Source organism: Gobius niger, assembly GCF_951799975.1.
Source record: "Gobius niger genome assembly, chromosome: 8".
In the NCBI taxonomy this organism is placed as follows: domain Eukaryota; kingdom Metazoa; phylum Chordata; class Actinopteri; order Gobiiformes; family Gobiidae; genus Gobius; species Gobius niger.
The window spans coordinates 12,514,539-12,537,931 of record NC_136859.1 but is presented as its reverse complement, the minus strand read 5'-3'; the positions used below and the strand labels follow the sequence as shown (position 1 = coordinate 12,537,931).

Below are 23,393 nucleotides of genomic sequence, written 5' to 3'. Positions count from 1 at the left end.
AACGGTGGCCTATTCCTTTAAGTGTTTGCTATTAATGCCTATTAAAAAGTTGTACAGTTGTCATTACTTTTAATGGACGGAAATTGTGGCCAGAAGGAAGAATGTATCTAGGACAATTGTTCACAATGAGGACATGCAAAACCCTAAGGTAAGAACATATCTCAGTATGTAAAAACCGTGGCCTATTCCTTTAAGACACTGTAGGTGAATAGGGATTTTTTATTATTTTTTACAGATATCACTTTGAAACTTTTGATGTAGATTGCTGATATAAATGTGAGAAAAATATATATTGAAAGTTTCTGTCATTTTATGTTTTCATGTAAAAACAAGGTGTTTTATGCCTAAAAATGTTCCAATTTTTTTCGGTGACGAAATCTGAATAACGGATTGAGCTACTTTGAAATGTATGGTTTTATTTTATTGATAAATGAGTTACCAAGACTTTTTCAGAGGAGATTTTGAACATCTTCTTTAGTTTTAAAATAAGCTGTTATAAGTGGAAAAATTAGTAAAAAAATAATTTTCGCCTCTTTTTTTTACATAAAAAAAATCCCTCTGAATCCCTTCTAAGTATTGTTCAGTCCCAGGCTAGAAAATTTGAAGTCTTTAGGAGCTACAGCCTGGAGATAGTGTCGCCACAATGATAGAAACATGTGTTTTGAGAAAAAGGTCCTTGAAATTGCGTTGTCCCATATAAATCTATGGGGAAACATTGAATCAGTCCAATGTTTAAACATGGTATTGTGAAGATTAGGTATAGGCTATTTTTTGTTTCCAGGTGAAAGCTTATATTTTCAGAGACCAATTTTGCCCAAAACCAGAAAACTGAAAGAAAAACAAAGAGTTTTGCCTGTAGTATCCCCCCATAACAGATATAAGCTACTTTACGCCGTTATTACTTCCATACTGAGCGTTTTATCGGCCGCTGCGAGGGCCTCGGCATCGTTTTTGCCTCATATGGTCCCTAAATTATTCATGCCCCAGTTTATTTAATAATTTACATGTTGGAAGCGCCTGACCTGTTAAGTTAAAAGGCCATAGCATTTATCACGCTGTAGCCTACTTTGTAACATGTTGCTCACGTGCTTTTCCACGCGTTCAAAGGTCACAAGCGCGGCCTCCCCGTGGGGCACCCGCCATGAAAGAGAAATTACCGGATTGATTATAAAATGTAGAGACAGCTAGAATGAAGTTTGACATAAATGGGTTTGCAGTGATTGGTTTGCTGCAAGTTAAAGGGAATTTGGTCACGAGTTTGGCACGGTTTGAGAGCGAACATACGCTCAGTCTGTGACCCATTAGCCCACCTCAGTTTTTGGAGGGAGAGAGAGGGGGGTGATTTCTCTTTGAGCGGAAACAAAACGCGGATGTGTGTGTGTGCGGCGCGTATGTGTGTGTGTGAGAGAGAGTGAGCCAAATGTTCCCCTCATGTGCTCGCGCGTCATTTGCTGTCCCTCCCTCTCCGTTATCCCCCGCCTCCCTCCTCAGTGTCCGCTGCTCTCGGTCCGCTCTCCTGCCGGCCCGACCTCTGCCTTTGGCTGGCCACACACCCAGACGGGACCCTGCCGACTCCGGGGCACGACACACGAGGCCAAGCCGCCCATTGAGCCGGGCGGGGAAGGAAAACATCCAGGCGGGACAGCGGTGCGCCATTACCGTCCGCATTGCTGCATCTTTAACAACAACAAAAAAACAACAAAAAGCTCCTGACTGTCGTTTAGATCGTCAAACTGTTTAAAGAAGAAACAGGTTCATACTCAATGGAAATATGTCATAAGCTGCGTGGAGACTAAACTTGACTAGACTTCGCCCCTCTGCGCACAAGCGGACCGTTAGTTTTTCCTGGCTCGCTGCGGCCGAAACGGAGCATCTCGGGAAAAGAGACTGTAAAAAAAAACAAAAAAAACGCAACTTCGCGCTTCAACTACGGGGAGGAACCCAAAAACAAGTAAGAAGCTACATTTTCACTTTCATGTTGCAAAGGAGACAGTATCCGTTTATGTGAGCGGTGGGCGCACACGGCATCCTGTCTGCGCGCGGACGTCATTACGCACACACGCAGGAATTGCCTAATGAAATAACAGCGGGATATATTTCGCTCTTTTCACTTGTAAACTTTGAGGACTTCGTGTGAAACCGAGATTATACAAAGCCGAAGCTACAAACTAAAATGAGACCACTTTTTTTTGTGCCAGATTTAGCCTAAAAGTGGCACCTACTTCACAAAACTATCACTAATGTGGGACAACCAGCACTTGGCAGCAGTAAAGAACACAATCAGGACATGTGTTAACAACTTTATAACTATGTTTGTGAAGATAACGATACAGTAGCGTCATTTACAGCCTTTATGGACATCTCCACAATCGTGAAAGTTGCATAAGATAAGATATAAGCTGAAGTATAATAAAAGGATCCCACTCCATTCTTCAATACACATGCACTTTATTTTGAAGCCATTACAGTTGTTTTCATTCAATGCATGAAGGCTTTCTTTGGAAGAGGGGCCTGAATGCTGTTTATGCCATCCCTCTTAACAGAAGGAAGGAGTGTGTTCCCATGGGCCAGTGTAATTGCCCCAGGTTAGGAAACTGCACTGCTCTAAGGGGGCTTTTAATCATTAGTGAAGAGCCAACAAAATTGTCTCTTCAAACCAGTGAGCGCCGATTGAATGAACACATCAATAATTCATCAAGGCCACAGTTGAGTGATTCATAGACAATGCATTTCACTATTTTAGGTGTCTGCTTATCTGTTTTAGATACAGGATAAGGATTGGGTAACACGCACTGATGAGTGCTGTTCTTCTTCTTCTGATGGTAAAGATAGCCACGAGCCGACTGTCAGACCACGAGGCGCAGGAGGAATGCCTAAAATGTGTGAGATTTGAATGAGTCACCTTCGGGATGCTCCGCTTCTAAATGTCCAAGGCATGACCTGAGTTACAGCTAATGGGCCATGTGTAGAAAGTATGCCAGCCTGCTCAAGGGCCCTGTGCAGAGGCAGGTCAGGTTACAAGGGTTTGTAAATAAGAAGTTGTAATACAGTAATGCACTTTTTAGACACCAATAATGTATTAATTTAGTCACTTTGTGTTTTGTTGTGTCAGCAGTGGCTCAGTGGTTAGAGTGTCTGGATCTGAAGGTTGCTAGTTTTACAGTGATTTGGTACTTGTCATTGTGTCCTTGGGCAAGAAACTCTCCCACCTCAGTGCATGGATATGGTGTGAGTTAGTCGCTACCACTGAAATGAATGACAAGCTTCTCAAAGCGCTACACTGTAGTCATATTCATTCATTTCATAATCAGTGGTGGTAAGCCACTGTTGTAGCCACAGCTTCCCTGGGGCAGACCAATGGATCACCACCAGCCACTCACCAGGGCTGCACAATATATTGCAAAACATCGCATTGTTAGGTGATCCAATATCCGTGTCACAAAAAGCAACGGTTGTAAAATAACTGAGGTGTATCTGACTGAGAGCCACAAACTCAGCCTCATACAAACACAGCACAAGCACTTATAAATGTGCACAAGTTCAGTTTTATTGTAATCTTCGTCATTAAGATTCGTCATTTTGGTCCTGATTTAGTGTTTGTTTAAGTTTTGTTTAGACACAGTCTGATCCCCGGTCGGACCTTTCTATGTGGAGTTTGCATGTCTGTGTTTCCCCTACCACTAAAACATGTACAATAGGTTGATATTTTGATAGAGTGTACTTAAAAATAACATTTGTGGTTAGTAGCAGATGCACAAGCACCACTTCCACAACATGCCATTCCTTATTTGAAAGCTCAGAACCTCTAGAGACTGTAGGCAGCACTGGCACAAACTTGACTGAGGACAGGTGCTCGGATTATGGAAGTGACTCCAGATATATTTCTGAACTGGGTTTAGTTATAGGATTTTGCAACAATAAGTGAGAGGCTCATTCTCCTTTAAATACCAGAAACCATTAATCAAGTACTAAAATAGTTGACATCTATTTCAATAATTGATTAGTAGTCGTTCAATCGATTAGTTTCAGCCCTCAGCTCAATGGAGCTGCTCCACGTGTGTTTCAGGCCGTGTCCCAACAGCCGGCATGAAAACTCACAGCAGGGCCTAGTTTTAGACATGTTATGTGTGAGTGCTGGAGTGATTCATCTGTCTGTCAATGGGGCTTATTATAGGTGTAAGTGAGTAAATAGAGGCTGTAACATATGGTGAGTTTGCATTTGCTGTTATTAATCTTTGGACAAGATTCTGAATTAATTTAACAGGTATAACTAAAACATAAATGAAAATCTAATCACAATACTTATATGGACAACAAAATACAATTATATGTTTATAAAAAATGCAGCCGTACTATGAATGAATGAGATGGAGGCTGTCGTGATATCTACAATGCCAGCTTGTGTTTACATTCTCCAAACATTCCTGGGCTCTGTACCAGGATCCCCTCTGCACCGGGAATTTCTTCATGACTCGTTCGCTTTTCTTCTTCTTCTTGGTAATCCGGGTTGTGAGTAACATGTGGAGAGGGCTGTGTCAGACTCAAGCTGGAGTTCTGTTTACGATCAGGACAGCCCTGTAATACAGTGCATCTCCACACAGCAAGGAGAGAGAGAGAACTTCCTTTCTCCCCCCTCCCCTCCAGGAGGCGTCCATTATTTTTATTGGACCTTTGAAATGGTCAGAGTTTGGTCATATGACCCCATGAGCCAATAGAAAGTAGAGCTGGAAAAAAGTGCTTTATCCTTATTTCATTCTGTTCTCAGTTGGCCTGAAATATTTCCCCAAACTCATGGTTTAGCTCAAAATAATAGACAGCTTAATGTTAGATGCATGGATGACATGTTTTCTCCGATTTTTTATTAGATAAAGTTGTAATAGTTTCCACTTGTGCGTGTGTGTTGTTTTCCTTTTCTTCAGTCTTTTGTATCTGCAGATCATAAGGTCTGAAGATAAACGTAGTTTTAGTGAAGTGGGAAAGTTTTGCTGAAAACTCTGGATAAATGATGTAGTTTTTTCCATTCAGCAGCAGCACATCTGTGTTTGGCATTAAGTGTAAAATCACAGCACTATATGATATTTTACAGGTGCTGTGAATTCATTGAAAGTTGTCTCACATCATTCTCATATTTGTTTATTTGATTAGTTGACGTATGCAATAAATATGCACAAAGCTATTTGCCAGAGATAATTACAGAGTCATTCATCTGTTGTCCCAGGACAGAACAGGTCAACAGTGCAGAAGTTGTAACGTCCCCCATAATATGACCCATGTAGCCAATAACATGAAGGACTTCAGCCAAAGAGGCTGGTGAGTCTGCATATGGCAGGTGTCGGCTGATGTTCATGTGGAGCCCCAGAGAGAGACATATGGGGTGGACAGGAGTCCAAAGCTCAGTGGATCGTGCTGTTGCAACAGGAAACAGAAGCTCTGACTAACATGACGAGATGTGGAAAATAACGGACTCACTCAGCCGTCACAAAGACTCAGGGACCCCTCAGTGTCAGCAACTTTACACGTGCGCTGTGGCAAAGTCACAAACCTTCAATATCTGACAGAGCCAGCAGTAAATCACAGTCAAATCACTGTTTTCATCGTCCCAATCAGCAAATCACAAAGACGGCACTTTAGACCTCATAAAACATGCTGACAATCAACAATTATTTACACAGTTCAGTAATGAGTCGCGCAGTTTATGATAGTGATGTAGAACAGGTCTTCACAGTCATGGCAGCAACACCGAGTGGAGATCAGAGTTTGGAGAAATAATCTGGAAACATTTGGTTTTGGAATGAAAAGCATTAATTCAATATTAGGTGTTCCTGATATCAGGAACCCAGTGTCCAGGACCAGTGTCAGGGTTAGGCTGTAACATTTGTCCTGGACAAACAACTTTACATCCTGGACGCTTAATTACTTGGCCATATCAGATCGACCATATTTTTGAGGTGTATGTTTATGAACTGTTTCTTTGTTTGTCTTGTGTAACCTTTGAGTCTTTCATCTCTACTCTTAAATACTCATTACATGGATGCTGCAAATTATTTAGAAAGTGTTTCACAAAATTCACATTCATTAGTAATTATTTAGTATTATTTGTGTTTTATGTTCAAAAATAAGTCTCAGAATGAAACAGTTGCAAAACATCATCATAATAGATGAATATTGGACTGCTTAGTTTCAGCTTCGTTTTTAAATCTGAAATCATTTTAAGTACCCTGTGCTAAGTGCTCGTGTACCCCTGGTTAGGAAGCACTGACCTCTATAAATGAAAAGCATCTTTATTTGTATGATTAAGAGGAGCCATTCATTGTCAAAAATACTTTTCGCCAAGTCTTATTTAATTTTAGTTTTCACTTTGGAAAAATCTTAAAACTCGGAATGTTCAGGTATTAAGATCATGAAATAATCTAAGCGATAATAAATGAATAATAATGATTACGTAATAGTGTGTACCTCAAACCCCATAAATCAAAACTGTACAATGCAAAAAGTACAATTTCCTCAAAAAGTTACCACAGAAAAGGCACCCACTTCCTCCTGCTTCTGATTATTGCCTCATGAATAATTAATAGATAGAAAATGCTACACAGAAGAGCTTTTACTGTCCTCAGCTGCACATCTGTGTCCAAAGGGGCGTCTGTGCAGCGTTATGACTTTGTCTCTGTGGGCCAAAGAGGGGAATCCTTGTGGATTTTTTTCCGGCAGTGGGAGAAGAGCAGGGTGGGGCTGGGAGGGAGGGGCCGTGGTTTTTGGGGCTCAGGCATTTGCAGCTGCAGTGGGCGGCAGCGGAGGATAGCTGGGTTTCAGATGACATCATAACTTTCTATAGCCCTGGAGCGTTTAATACTGTTCCGGGCAGGAAAAATGACCGGCACTGTTTTGTGTCGTGATTGGATTCAAGATTGGATTTGTCTTTTTGAGATTTCTCACAGCTGTACAGCAGCTTAATGATTGTTTAAAGGGATATTTCAGGATTTTTGACATAGGGCCTCATTTCCTAGTTATCCAGAGTGTTGTTGATTTCTTGATGTATGTATATATATATATATATATATTTTTTTTTTCAATTCATGCAGTCCTTATATTTGAAGAGTTCAGTGGCGCTAGGCGAGTGCTAGGCTAGTGCATGTCTATGGTAACTAGTAGCCTGCATTAAAAACAGTCCCCAAGCACAGTGCACCTGAGGCAAATCCCTTATAACACCAGACTACCCATATAAATGTCTGTGTTGACTGAGTCATTTTTGAAATATAACCATTTTGCATTTAAAAGAACTTATATTTGAGCAGCATCAGCTTCCTGGTTGTAAGCTACGCAGCGGCGGAGATATCTGCTAGGTTACCGGATCTACAGTCGTTTGTTTACCTGCGGCCGGCATTACTACACGTGAAATTCACAAAGGAGCTTTCTACAAATCAGATATGGCAATGTTTGGAGGACGACCCCATGATTTTGAAGAGGTTTTTTAATGCAGGCTACTAGTTACCATAGACATGCGCTAGCCTTGCACTAGCCTAGCTCTAGCCTAGCACCACTACACTCTAAGGACGGCATGAATTAGAAATATTTATTATACGGCTCTTCACAGCGTAAGTAGAACGCTCCGTTGATTTGAATGGGATTTCCCAACGTTCTACCGGTCATTATTTTCTGATAAAGGACCTCTGAAAAAAATAATGACCGCTGCCAATGGCAACGGAGTTCGTGCTTTCATATCACTCCGCGCGTACGTAGTAGCGACACTATCTGTCCCTGTCACTGAGAGAGAAGTCGGGGTAATCGCTCGTGAAGTTAGCGTGAGTCTGACTTTCAACTTACCCAGAGATTCACCACCATTCCTCCAACTGCGCCTTCAACTAAGTAGCTAGGCTAGTACTAGCCTTGCTGCTTCTAGCCTAGCCAAACGTTGCCGAGCAACGCGCAAACTTTTGGGAACTATTTGTCGCGGAAGTCATTAAATAAACCTTTCGGCCTTCATAAAAGTGTACTAAGTTTATGTTGTGTGTGTTCAGTTGGCAAATGGCCGTATAATAAGCGGGATAATGTATAGAACGCTGGTCATTATCGGTAAAATAAGCACCTTCAGGGCGAAACAAGACCCCGAGGCGAGGTTCGCCCTGTCTGTACTTATTTTCCCGATAATGACCAGCGTTCTATACATTATCCCTTACATATATCTCAAGAAATCAACAACACTCTGGAAAACACTCACATTCTTTCCAGTTTGGCTTTACCCAAATCTAAAAGCTTCTTGAAACAAGCGTCATCATAGCGACGAAAACGAGGATGAAAATGTGATAAGATGACAAAAAAGCCGCGGAAAAAAGTGACAATAATAAAGCAGAAACAAAAACATGCCAGAAAAGCCACAATAATACAACAAAAAGAAAAAGAAAAACTTTTTTTTTTTACAGAATGATTGAATTTTGTAAACAAATGCTGAGGCCAGTAATTGGACTATCAAAGTGCATCCTTTGTGAGTGGCAGGACGGCAGAGCTTGCATTAACACAAGGTTAGTATTAATTACTTTCCTTAGTGTCATTTTGCAATAAAGTTGCCACATTGCGACATTCACCCATCCCTCTTCATTCTCTGACTTCCACTGGGCGGTCATGCAGTCACATGAAAGTGCATTAGACACCTGTAAGGCGGTTGGAGTGTCCGGCTGAAGGACTCAAAGGCATTAAAGGGACTATACTGAGTTTAAAAATGTTAAAATTAAGTCTTTTACTCCCCCTACATGTTCCAACCATGTCCTAATGTGTAGAATGAGCTCAGATCTGTTCACCACAACTGCCTCTAAATCCTGCACTGTCACTCAGACAGGTGTTAATTCGGTCCGAAGTGCCGTCATGCACGAGCTTAATATAGAAGGTGCAGTTACACGTATGACCTGAGGTGGCAGTAGTGAGTATAAAATGGCTAACTTGCAGTGGTGGGAGCTGTGATCGACTCACCAACCTCAGTTAGTTTGTGGGCACATTCTGACTCTGACCCAATATGTTGCTTCACAATCTCTCTACCAATCCATCTCCACTGATTAATAACATGATCAGACAACTGACAGGGAGCGTGTCATCACACTTGAGATGAGTTCACTGTTGGCACACCTGTAAAACGGACTCGATAGCATTGACTCAGGACTTTTCAGACTCTGTTTTGTGATATGTTTTTACCAGTAGTGATCGGCTTATGGAGATGTTTCAGTTCTTTTCTTTTACTTAGCTTTCACTAATGTAGTTGTGGAAGATGCCGCTCGCCTGAAACATTGCAGCTTTATCCCATGTTTGATTAATGATGTACAATCCAAACTCGACAGTCATTTTGGAAGGAGTGTGTGGAGGGGGAGGGGGGTCTCTGGGGCAGGCGCATATGGGCCAAATATGAGTCACATCCCTCAGATGCTCCCACTTCACCACAGCCCCGTCTCTGAGCCACTCCCTAAACTGAAGAAGAAATGTTCATGCAAGTGCTCTCAGAGGAAAGCCCCGCTCTCAGCTGCTCCTTTTCAAAGCTCGACTTACAGTTCGGACTGTTCTCTTGTTTGTTGTTCAGGGTTTGATAGTGTTGTCCACGTCTGCCATGAAGGACAACTTATTTTAACAATTAGATCAACTTTTTATGCCTGTCTCAAAGCTTCATGCTCCTTTTAACCAAACCTTTGACTTTTTGTCAAATTATGATAAATCCAGTCCTCTCAAACATAAGCTCATAAAAAATAATGAGGTTTGTAAATGAGGTTTTTCAGTGAAGTTTGTTGAAGACAATAGCTGCTCTATACAATGTCAAGTGGACGGATTTTTATATTATATATCATGGAACATGTCCAGTTATTTCTTCATCTGGTTTGAAGCAAAAATAATGTGGTTTGGTTACTCACAAAAAGTACATCATTTGAACAGAAAAATGGTATTAGACACATCACAGAATATCATTTCTTATTGATAGAATATATCACAAGATTAATCGATTATTGTATTTTCTATAGTTTATACGACCAAACTGCAATCCTCTCATACCATTATTGTCCTGTTTGAATTTCACCTACGCTCCATGTTTGTAGATGTCTTTTTCAATCTTCTCTGAAATGTGGCACATCATTTTACCGGTATTTTATTTTTGTCATACATAAGTAATCTATGGAGAGTTACTGTAGAAATTACAACATTTGGACACTTCATTGCATTAGATGGATTTTCTAGAAATGACCCAGAAACTGTTTTTAATTTACTGGATGTAGAGTGTTTGTAAGTCAACCTTAAAATGGTGTGTTTCTATGGTACTGTTCAATTTATAACATTTTGGCACAAAATGATAAAAGCAGACCGTTGCCATGACAATTCAGAATGCAAAACAAATTATTTCATCTTTTAGATAATAGGAAGTCCTTAAAATGGCTCCTGTAACAGGAAATGTCATGATTCAGATCTATGACTGTTATATCTTCAGTTACAGGAACAGTCATATGTTGTTTACAAATTGCGACTGTTCGAACTGAGCCCTCACGTCGATCACGTCCATCTTCATCTCCGCGTCCATGTGTTTCCTGCAGGATGCTGTCCGAGCTGAGTGAGTGGTTCTGGCAGGAGCGGCTGTGGTTTCCTAAAGGCCTGGGCTGGGCCGACCTGGAGGATCGAGACGGGCGCGTTTATGCCAAGGGCCGGGACCTGTGGGTGGCGCTGCCCATCGCCGTCTCCTTCCTCATCATCCGGCAGATTTTTGAACGGTTTGTAGACGGTTTCAGATCACATCAAATACAACTTACACACCAGTAATGTTTAGATGGAGCAGTGTTTCTGTTTAAAAAGCATTAAGAGGCGTTGTGCCAAAGCCTTAAACTCAACTAAAACTGGCATTAAATAAAATGTAATAAATCAAACAATGGCGTTGCTTTACTATTATCTTGGATTAGGTTTGCTGAAAATCCAAAACTTATGGTCAAACACATTCAGCTGCTGTTTTTAAGAAATTGTCTACGATTGTTGCTCAATTTGGTTTTGAATAACAGCATTTCTCCTCATTCATCTGTTTAATGGGAAATCTTAAATAAAATATGCACAGATTTATTGCAATTGTGGCATTGAAATATAGTATTTGGGCATTAAAAAGCATTAAATTGTGACTTTGCCTGTAGAAACCCTGTATAGTAATATGTAATTGATTATGTAGTTCATTACAGTCAACATTCATGTATTTTCCATTAAGAAATCTTGACAATACTGAATCAATCCTTGAATCCTGGACCCTTAATGGAACAGGCCACCGTTTTTTCCATACTGAGATATGTTCTTACCTGAGCTTAGACGAGTTGATGCGTACCTGTCTGGTCTTTGTGCGTGTGCTCAGTCACGCCAAAAGCATTTAGCCTTTAGCATTTAGCCTCTCACTGATAAATAGTCCAAATCAGGGGATCATACAAGCAGCCGATGTTGCTTTTATTCATATTGTCATAATGTGTTTGTACTTAATTATACTTAACTTTATTTAATCTCTGTCATGACTGCAGGACTGTAGCGACGCCTCTGGCTTCTCTCCTCGGGGTTAAAGAGACACTCCGGCTCAAAGCTCCTCATAATCCCACACTGGAGTCTTACTACTGCAACATCAGCAAAACCCCCACACAGGTACGTGCACTCGCCACAAAACACTTCAACTGAATCAGGATCTGTCCCACGACTGAACCATCTGGAGATATCGTTATGTTTTTCAATGTTTTTCTTGCCCGAGATTGCCCCATTTTCCCCAATTTGCAAAAAGTAATCTAGAAATAGGTATATTCTTTATTAAAAAAGTACATATGCCCCTGATTCAAGTGACTAATTTCAAGAAATCTGTCCACAGGGTAAGTTTTTAACATTCCTAAAGCCACAACCCATTTCACTAAGCTATTATTTTATTACAGATATTTTTAAGTATCTAAATAATGAACAAATAAACATAGGTCTTTGCAGCTCACCGTTAATATGAAGACCTGACTTTGACTTTACTGTGTGTCGTAGCCAGTGGTGGAAAGTAACTAAAGCACAAATTATAGGTACTTTTACTTTACATAAGTACATTTTATGATGAATACTTTGTTTAGAGCCTTTATCTGTACTTTCTACTCCACTACATTTTTAAATTGGGTTAAAAGTAAAAGTATTTTATTTTCAAAGTGACCTCTCTATGATGAACTGGTTAAGTCCCTGTTTAGACTTGGTTTAGTGGTTTACTCCTTTAGACCTTGTTAAAATCTGGTTTAGACCGGGTTTAGTTCCTGTTTTTGACCTGAGTTCGTGGTTTACTCATTTAGACCTGGTTTGAGTCAAATGATTTAAAAAATCCTGCACATTAAACTCTTAAATACTTTTCCTCTTTCCTTATAAAGTACATTTCACAATACATATTTTTATACTTTTGCTTAGATAAGTGGGTCATTTCATGCTCACTACTGCCACCTCAGGTCTTACGCGTAACTGCAGCCTGTATATTAAGTTCGTTCATGACGGCACTTCAGACCCGAAGTGACCCGAAAAATACTTAGTTTTAACATTTTTAAACTCTGTATAGTCCCTTTAAGTAAAAACGTTATCAGATACTTTTACTTAAGTACATTTTTGGTCATGTATCTGCATTTTTACTTAAGTAAGAAAGATAGAGAGGAGATATTGACTAAAGGCAGACAAATATGGCGTTTAAATAGGTCTGGTGCTCGTTCAAATCCATTCTTCTGACAGGCAAATTTAACGTAATTACTCCTAAAAGCAGCAGATTTGTTGCATCTTAAAGGCATGAACTGAACGAGTTGTGGTATGACTTCTCTTCTTTTGCAACGTGGCCTCAAGAAACACGTTTTCTATTTTCACAGACTTCAGTGTTGAGTCTCTGCAAACAAACTGGACATTCAGAGCGACAGGTGCAGCGATGGTTCAGGCGGAGGAGGAACCAGGACCGGCCGAGTCTCCTTAAAAAGTTTAAAGAGGCCAGGTAAATCACTTTTATCTCTATTCATGTGGAATCATATTGCTATATATGGCCATGGACAAAGGGAAACATTTACACATAGGTCGTCTGATTCCTATACAGTGAGTTAGTGGGACTTACAGGGTCAGTTTCTTCAGTGTGAGTAGAATCAGCTGTAGATTACGTCCAAATCCAGTGTCCGGGTGCTTGTCCTTCAAAAACAGAAGCTCACATACAGTATATCTGATGCAGCCTTTATTTGCAAATGCATGTGATTGATCTCGCGAGAACGCACTGAAATGTCTCTGTGGAGGACGGTTGCAAGAGCATTGAATCCAAATCTCAGTTTTACTGGTCGCAATCATCAAATCGAAACAGCTACAATAACTTGATATGAGGGTGAGATTGACTTCATGAGGACAATACAATATGAGACATTTGTAGTAAATTTGTAGCAATAAGTAAAGACAAAATGTTTCCTTTTAATGAACAACGTAACAAAATGAAACCTTTCTATTTTAAATTGCATATCAACATTTTAAGTGAACACTGGTGGGTAAGATTAACTAAATATTAAAGTACCTTTAAAGAAGTTTGCCTTCATAAATCCTTTTCGTAGTCCCTCTGGGGGTAATACAAGTGTTAATGGGATGATTGGGGGGTCTTTCATCTCCCCCGGTTCCTCTGGCCAGAAAAACACCCTTGCAAGTTCCCTGCACCGGGTTGGAGGCGCAATACACAAATCACGATGAAGAAGCTAACAGACTAACAAGCAAAGCTAACTGCGGGCTAGTGCCACTCTAGCAGTGTTTACAACCAAGTTTGAGTGAAAAAAAATTATCTCCATTGGCACAATGTACAATATCCCTCTCTCCCTTTGTCTTTTCTGTCAGCGTAGGATTTACTCTCACGGAAAATAATGAGTAAAAAACATGCTACATCACCTGCAGTGGCGCTTATGGCCTCTAGGGGCATGAGTTATGACAATATTACTCTACTCAGGACTGAAAAATCTTAGCCTGGCATCCAGACTAATCTCCGGTGTTTATTAATTAATAAACAGGAGACTAGTCTGGCGACCCTGTCGTAGAAAAGCTACTGCTTGAGGCGGGACTAATGTGGGACAACTGAAGCGCATAGCAGCCAATGAGAACATAGCAGATGTGACGACAGAAACTGCGACAAGAAAGTTGTAGTCATTCGGACATTAACAATGGCGCTCCCTGCCACACGGAGTTCAGTAAATGACTTCTGTCGTTTATGTCAGAAAAAGAATACAAGCATACCGGAGTATTACGTGAAGTGGTTGCTTGTGTTGAAAAACTACAAAACAAAGGTGCAACAACGTGACGCCCGTTCAGGGAGCTGCTCTGATTGGTCGGTTGGCTCCATATCGCTGCGTCACTTCCTTTGAAAGCGCGCAATGGAGTGTTGCCAGACCCTCTTCTGTAAAGAAACGGAGTCTGGTTGGCGGGACTAGAAAAATCTGGTGACATTTGATATTGCGAGATCTCGTAGCTCTTTAATCTCATGAGATCTTGACTCAACTCTACTTAGTAATTTCCTCTTCAGTGAAGTAAATCTTCCTGTGTCTCATCCAGTAGTGGTTTCGGTTTTTGTGAGTCATGTGACAAAAACTCTAAGGAGAATGTTTTTGTCAAGCCGATCCAAACAGAGCTACTGTCTCACTCACTTTTTTACTGTCACAGAGAGAGAATTACTACAACCTCATGGTACTGCAGAAAATTTAGCAACATCTTAAGGTGCATTATGCAACATTTTACGCAGGGAAAAAAGAAACTCTGATATTTGTGCGTATTTGACCTTGTAGTGACATAGCGGTTGTATGAGTGAACACTCAAACAGCTGCATGACGCTTTACTGGCCTCTACAACGCTCCAGGATCAATTGTTTTGCAGGTTTTCTCGTGAGCAGCAGTGCAAACCTTCCAAACAATTGATCCTGGAGCGACCGAGAGGCCACTGTGATGGAAAGTAATGGCTCCGTGCTGACTAGTCATACAGCTGTTGGGTCACTACAAGGTCAAATATGCACAAATATCACATAAAAGGTTGCATAATGCACATTTAAAGCATAAAAATAGCGACATTACAAAGTCTTTTGTCCAAAATGCAAACAAATTATTAGCACCTGTGATTAGCTTACAGGTCTAACATTATTCAATATAAAAAGTGACTGAAAGAGAGCCGTGTAAATGTTTGAAACTTTTACCGTGAATGGAAGTGCTGCGGGCCAAAAACGCAATTTGGTTTAATGATGTAATTTCAAACTTTAGAGATAGATATAGATCAGTTTCTACCCACTTTAAGTCCATGGAAAGATGTCTGTCATCCTTCAATACTGTCCTGCGTTACCATGGAGATTAGCTTAGATAGGACAGTTTTAATAATATAATGAGCTGTGTGTCTCTTTACCCCTCAACACAACCTGAAAAAAGTTTGACATATTCTCACATAATAATGTAGCAGTTTATCCTTCACTTGTTTCACAAATGTTAACTTTCCTGGAAATGCCGTCTGATCTCGATTTTAAAGCATTAACCACAAATAAGCACATTCACAGGAAAACCTCAGCTACATGTAGTATTTTTACAAAATGGTTCAGCCCTAAGAGCTGAGTGACACTAAATTATATACAATGAGAAATTCTATATGGTCAAAATGAAAAGCAAATACAAAGTGTGTGCTGTAAATTAATTAAAGAATCAGTCATAACAAGGCAGGATTTACCAGCACATGTTTACGAGAGTAGAGCTACCACCATAAAGATAACAAGGCACTATTTATCATAAGCTTTAATTACTGTGTCACGATGCTGTTTGTTACGCCCAAACAGCTCCATCCTCTCGGCCACTCTTTCATTTGCACTGGGCCTCAGACGCTCGGCTCTGTCACCAGTGGAGGTTATTTTTATGTCTGAGCACACAGCAGGTTAAACCAACACACGGTCAGGTGAAGAAGCACGACCACTGCGGATGACAAATGGGACACTGGGAGGAAGTGTGCGTCAAATTTAGCCAACTTTTGTGAAATTAATCAACAGGTGCATGAGAAACTAGAACATTGCAATTACAAAGTCGTACAATTAGTCAGAAAAATAAAGCAATGGAAAGTAATATTCCATTTCATGCCCAATATATTTTGTTGGTGACATGAGAGGAGCTCGACCCAGAGGTGGGCCAAGATATTTACTCAAGTAAGAGTAATGGTGCTTCAAAAGTTTTACTAAAGTAGAAGAACACAGTGAGGCAAAATTAGATTAAACAAGTAATTGATGATCTTCTACTTGCTGTAGTGAAGACAGAGCTGAGCTGAAAGGCAACGCTCTTCTTTTTCCTGGCAATCCACTACAAAGTGGCCATAGATAAAGAACGGCATCTCTGTAATTGGCCACATATGGTCATGTTTGAAAACAGTTAAGGGGGAAAACAATATAGGAGAAAAATCTAAACTTTCTCTAATTATTCAAAATCTACTTTAACAAATGCTGAATTATGAATATAGTTTTCTACTAAATAAAGATACAAAGACATGGAGAGGAGCAAAGTGGTTCAACAGCCCATAAATACATAAATAACGGAGAATGCTAACATGATGCTTCAAGTTTGCATAGTGCTAATGCTAGCGCTAGCTTGCACTAGCTACGACTGCCGTTTTTTCACTTCTACTGAACAATCTGCCGTGAATAAACATCCACATGAACCCGATTTAGACTTGACTTTATTTGTATGTGATAAATAAGTTTATACTTTGCTTGAGAATGGTTAAAAAGAGTGAAAATTGTGTTTCCCAAAAGATTCTGTTTTCCCTCTTCGGTGAGGCCACGCCCCCTTCTATGAGGTGATGTCGTCTGTATCTATAGCACCCTCACTCAGGAGGAGCTCAGAGTAGAGACGTTGCTCCTTATGTAAAGCGACGCCGCTGAGCTCGTGCATCCGTTTCAGATGCTTCTTTGGTCACTCATAGATGAGAGATACAAGAGTAACATGTTTTACTCAAGTAAAATATTTATTCTTCATAATAATATTACTCATGTAGAAATAAAAATGACAATATCATAAAACTAATAGAAGTGTTTTATTATTATATTTGACGGTTGCGACAATTAAACAAATGGATTTTGATTCACTTTTGGCTCTATAAAATGTGCATGTGTATGAAGCATCTGTTGCATGTGAGCTCTTATTGAACTGCATGGAACACAGTTGATCTTGCAGTACTGAAGCGTATTTATTTACTGCATATATTGATTATAACTATACCGTATCACATTTTTACCAAAAAACTATCATGTTACTACAACAAATTATACATTTTTTATGATACTCAGTTATGACCTCACATGATCATTTTGTATCTTGTAGTAATATAACAGTTTTGTTGATGAAACGTACAGCTGAAACACTAGAACTATATAATTGAACTATATATATTTGTCATCATACGCTCCCGTATTGTGGTTTCTGGATCAACTGCAGATTTGCACAGTTATCTGTCCATCCATCTGTGTTAGTGGGGGTTTTCTGATCATTTTAACGTTAGACGTTTAGTACAACAAGAAAAGTCCTCATGTGTTCTGTGATTTTGTCTGTACTGTTGTTGATAGAAGATACTTTTGTCAATATTTCATTGACCAAGTATGAAGTGTGTGCGTGTGTGTGTGCTCTCTTTCAGCTGGAGATTTACCTTTTACCTTCTTGCTTTCATTGCTGGCCTTGCCTCCCTAATTGATGTAAGTTTCATAATTATTAATTGATTTTCGGTGTTTCCACATGACCGCATGCACCATAGTATCGTCGGCTATTCCTGACCAAGAGCCTGTAAGCACAACCTCTGTAGATGCGTAGAACACTTCAGTCCAGGCACCAGCTGATGAATGGGTCAAATACAGAAAACACAAGAATAAACCAAGTGAAACCTAGATCTAAATCAGGTCTAGAGCTGGACTAGTAAACCTGGGCTAAAAATGGGAATCAACTGTCTGTGTTTTTTTTTATTACTCATGCTGTTGACTCATCCTTTCCCATCTTCCACAGAAACCCTGGTTGTATGACTTGAAGGAGATGTGGGAAGGCTTTCCAGTCCTGGTATGTGGCCATTTTAAAGCCACTGCAAGCAGCTAAATGCAATAAATTAAAAACTAAACTTATATGTTATTTGTTTTTTCACCAGACCATCTTGCCATCTCAGTATTGGTACTACATGATCGAGCTGGGCTTCTATGGCTCTCTGCTCTTCAGCGTCGCTTCTGATGTCAAGCGGAAAGTAGGTCATTTCACTCCTTTGTAATCTTTTGTGAAAATATAATGATGAGAAACAAGCTTGTAAGACAGAAGACGTTTATTCAGTGGATCCAAGCAAATCCTTTGTTGCTATTGCGTCACGTTTAGCTTTGAAGTTCCCATCTGACCGTGACCGCAGGTGAACGTTAGACCCTTGTGACACATGAACGTCAACATTGGACTTTTGCTCAACCACAAATACAGCAAAAAGAAAAATATCTTTGCAGGCACATACGGAAGAATCCTGCATTAGGATTATTGTGCTAGTTTTCTAGGCACATTACACTTAGACGAACTTTATTGGTCCACGAGGGGAATTACCTGGACAGTTCCTGTGTATATTTTATAACAATAAACAAGGACGATCACAGATATACAGTGTCTGCAAAGATCAAAAGTACAAATACAATGTTATTTTATTCCCCATCAGGATTTCAAGGAGCAGATTGTGCACCATGTTGCGACCATCCTCCTCATCAGCTTCTCCTGGTGTGTGAACTACATACGCGCTGGAACCCTCATAATGCTGGTGCATGACTCTGCCGACTACTTTCTGGAGGTATTTTTCTGTAATATAAAAATAATATATAGGAACATTTCCAAGTATGTGAGATGTCATGCAGCATAAGGGCAGATTTATGTTTTTATGCTCAATCAAACAACGAACCGTCCAAAAAAAATGTCCAGCGCCAGGCTCGATCTCACAATCCCCTGCTCACAAGTCGGGCGCTCTCCTTATTTAGCTAAATGAGCAGTATGTTACTCCGCCACTGCACTTCAATTAAGGTCTGAACCTTTATTTTGAAATGTATATCAACAAATATCTTTATATAAATTTCAAATATGACAATGTATGGATAATCATCAACACCATCTACATTTTTTACTGTAGTGGCACCAAATTTACACTAGTTACCAATTATCATATTAGCAACTTACTACAACCTTTATTTTAACAAGGGATTAAAGTTAGTTTCAGTGGCATCAAGTGGTCCTGTCGCAATATATTGAACTTCAAATTCTGTTATCGCGATGGGCCTATAGGTCCATCAGGGCAATTCCGCGTTCGTGCTCGAAGATTAGGTGCTCGATCTGCACCAATGTCATGCATGCGCTGTTGTATTCTCATTTTCCCCAATTTACCTTTTAAACACGGGATTTATGACTCTTTGTAGGAGCCGAGTTTTCGCCATCATTTCATTTCGAAGAGCCGTTCAAAAGACAAGGATATTTTGCCCCACATTTTAGTGGACAGAACAGCACGGGGTGAAGGGGGTGAAGAGTAGGTAGAGAAATTCAGCCATTTCAAACCCTTGAGACAGGAAAAGCATTGCACAATCTTGTACTTCTATCTTAGTGAGGACACTCATAGACATAATGTATTACCTAGACCCTAACCCTGAACCCTAAGCCCCTAACCCTAAACCTAACCCTAATCTTAACCCATTTCCAACCCTAAAACCACATCTTGACCCTCAAACAGTCAAAGAAGTGAGGACCACCCAAAATGTCCAAAAATATCCTCACTCTGTTGGTTAAAAACTCAAACTGGTCCTCACAATGTCGTAATTACTAGAACACACATGCACGCACACGCACAAACGCACACACGCACGCACACACACACACACACACATACATACATACACACACACATAATGTAAAGGTCCCATTTGAATCGCTCAGGGGTAAGAGTCGGCTCAGGACGTGCTGACTCTACACTGCCATCTTGTGGATAACACGTTCATTAATTAACCAAGTGCATTTTCTTCTGTTGAGCATTACAGTGTAACGCCTCATTTGAAAGCTAAGACCTACAAAACTAATGTAAGCTTCTTCCTTGTTATGATTGTCATGGTTTCGTCCTTTTTGTTTGTGTTTTCATCATGTTTTGGTCACATTTTTGTGGCTTGATCACAGTGGCAAAAATGTGATAAAAACAGGACAAAAATGCAACAAAAAAAGCAACGAAAACATGACCAAAATGGGGCAAAAATGTGACAGAAAAAGCAACAAAAATATGATTAAAAATGTGTCAAAAACGTGACAACAAAGCAATGAAAACATGATACAAATGTGATAACAAAAGAAGTTTAGATGAGTTTTGTAAGTCTTAGCTTTCAAATGGGGTGTTACACAGGCCTGTAGGCGTTAAGCTTCTGTCGAGAAGCTTTTAGATTTGGGTAAAACTGTTGAAAATGCTCGGTTAAGGTGGGGGTTAAGGGGTTAATTTTGTTTGCATCTTGTGTTTACAGTCAGCAAAGATGTTCAACTACGCTGGATGGAGAAACGCTTGCAATTACATCTTCATAGTCTTTGCTGCAGTTTTCATCATCACTCGTCTTGTGATCTTCCCATTCAGGTAAAATAAAAACAATTAGCTCCCATGCATTGCAAGTGTATGTAATTATGTTTAATTTTTGCGATTGCAGGATTATTTACTGCACATGGATATACCCAGTGACGGTGTACGAGCCTTTCTTTGGTTACTACTTCTTCAATGGACTCCTCATGGTCTTACAGTGTCTTCATATCTTCTGGGCTTGTCTTATCGTAAGGATAGCAGTCCGCTTCCTCACCAATAATGTAAGCAACTGTGCCAATTAGGCTGTTACTGTTGACTCTGGATTGTTGCCAGTTTCAATAGCATATTTGATTTGATATATTTGATCTTTCAGGAAAAGGTCGACGATGAACGGAGCGACAAAGATGAAACAGATTCATCAGAAGAAGAGGAGGGAGAAGATGAGGCTGAGAAAAAGGACATGAAGAAAAATGGCCCGGTGCAGAACGGTCACACAGTTCACAACAACAACCACAATCACAGCAAGACGGAGTGAAGCCGCACTGAGGACAGAGGCACGTGACAGACTCTGAGAGCTCAGGCGGGACGGCTGAGAGGCGGAGACGCACCGGGAACCGCTCCAGGCATTCCCTCGAAACAATACAACGGGTATCTAAGGAAATTAAACAGTGTTCCTCTTCCACAACACGCACACGTTTCATGTTTAGCTTTAGGGAAAACAAATAACCTGAAACACTACACTCTAAGGAACAACTCCATGTTTTGTTATTTGAGAATATTTAAAGATTTATTGGATGTTTTCAATTTCCAGCTCGAAAAGAGGTATGAAAATGGAGGAGCTTTCTGTTCTATTTTGAAGCGTGCCTTACTGCCAACATGTGGCTGAAATATTACATGATAATATTTCGTTGTGCTTTATTGCAACTTTACTTTGTCTTTAATGGATCAATAGAGAATGAATGGAGGACGATGATATAGGGCATTTATTCCCTGAAATTTTATGACTATGCAATCACTCATTAGAATCATTGTCTGTTCCTAAAACTGGCACCAAATATCTATGCTATCTATAAGTCCAAAGTTTTGAAACATTAGGACTATCGCCATAAAAAGATGAAGAATTCAATAGATATATGCTTTGAATGATGAAAAGTCCTCAAAATGCTGCCCATAACAGGAAAAAGTCATGACTAAACCCATTAGGAGAGTGTTTGGGATTGAATGTTATGTCAAAGTATTTGGGATGAGTGCAGAAATGGAATAATGTTCAACCTTAGGTGCCTACGCGCTGAGCTGTAGCTTTATGAAACAGCTGTACTGTTTTTGAGCCATGTCCATTCAATCATGTGCCATACGTTGGACAGCAATTTAAATGTCAAAAAAGTTTTCATTTGTACCATACTGCCATATCAACATTCTTGATTAATTCAGCTGTGAAAAATTCGGTACAAATATGCTGCCTTTTAGAAATAAGCCATTTTAGCAGCACAGTTTTTACAATAGTTTTAAGAATTCTTACTGCTTTGTTTATGCTTTAAAATGTTTTGTATGTCAAGTGCCTTAAGTGTAATTTGCAGACTGCTCTTTCCTTTTGTCTCTTTTTGTCTTTTTCCTTTCAATTTATCTAATATCGCTTCTCTGATTTCCAATCCATTGCTGCCAGCGCCGTTAACTGTTACTTAACTTTCTTCATTATTTTTCCGATTCACACGCTCTCCATTGGACTACCTTCTTCTCACTAACACAGAGACCAATCAATGACCCCCTCGCTCTCCCTGGCAAAAGAAAGTGTCCTATACAGTAAAGAGTGTTATTTTTATTTTCTGTTTTTGTTATGATGTAAAAGTATTGTTAATAATAAAATCTAAAACAGTCAGTCAAAAAATGACGTGAGTGATTGTTTGTTTTTACAGAAAATGAATAGGAACAGGCATGTGACATGGTTTAAAGCAGTACTAAGTAACTCTTCCCCCTAGAGGCCATAAGCGCAACTGCAGGTGCAGTAGCAAGTTACGATTTTTTAACTTTTTAATTGTCTTGGAGAGTAAATACTACGCTGACAGGAAAGGCGAAGGGAGAGAGGGTTACTGTGCATCCAATTATACAATGGAAATATTTTTTTTTCACTCAAACTTGGCTGTAAATACTGTTTAAAGTGACGTTTGCCCGCAGTTAGCTTTGCCCGTTAGCATGTTAGCTTCTTCTTCGTGATTCCACTAGTGTGTATTGCTTTTTCCGGACCGGTGGCAGTCAAGTTGCAAACATGGTTTTCTGGCCAGAGACACCAGGGGGGGATGAAAGACCCTCCAATCATCCCATAAACACTTGTATTACCCCCACAGGGACTACGAAAAGGATTTATTAAGGTAAACACGTTACTTAGTACTGCTTTAAAGTTTGCAAAATTAGGAGAGACTGGAAACAATCTAATTCCTCCCCTCTTGGACTAGAAAGCCACTCCTAGTTTGCAAAGTGAAGAGAGTAGGAACAGCATTTATTTTTTAGTAAACAATCAAGCTCCTCCCCCCTTCCCTGATTGGTCCTGACAGGCTGCTTCAAAGGAAAAGCCCGTCTCATTGGTCAAAGTGGTATCCCGGGGATTCTGATTAGTTGCTGAAATCATCAAAGGGAGGGACTTTAGAAAAAACTAAGTATTTAAAGGAGCTATACCTGATTTTACTTCTAGAAATGGAATGAAAATGATTTTATCCTCTAGTATATTGTAAACTAAAATGCTTGTAGGAAAACAGCGTGCATCAAATTATCGGGCTATTTTTGCATCATAACTGTGAACGTGACCCTGAAAAGTGACCCTGCAACTTGTGAAATTTGCCTATAAA

General features: G+C 39.9%; 1 protein-coding gene across 1 annotated transcript; it reads left to right on the top strand.

Moving 5' to 3' along the window:
• The first annotated feature begins 1,414 nt into the window (after positions 1-1,414).
• On the top strand, positions 1,415-22,426 carry cers2b (ceramide synthase 2b). Its single transcript, XM_079561087.1, has 11 exons — positions 1,415-1,951; positions 10,557-10,730; positions 11,511-11,628; positions 12,852-12,970; positions 17,641-17,698; positions 18,003-18,053; positions 18,139-18,231; positions 18,679-18,807; positions 20,504-20,610; positions 20,681-20,834; positions 20,927-22,426. The coding sequence occupies exons 2-11, from the start codon at positions 10,558-10,560 to the stop codon at positions 21,086-21,088; spliced, it is 1,164 nt and encodes a 387-aa protein (XP_079417213.1). The 5' UTR covers positions 1,415-1,951; position 10,557; the 3' UTR covers positions 21,089-22,426.
• The last annotated feature ends 967 nt before the right edge of the window (positions 22,427-23,393 follow it).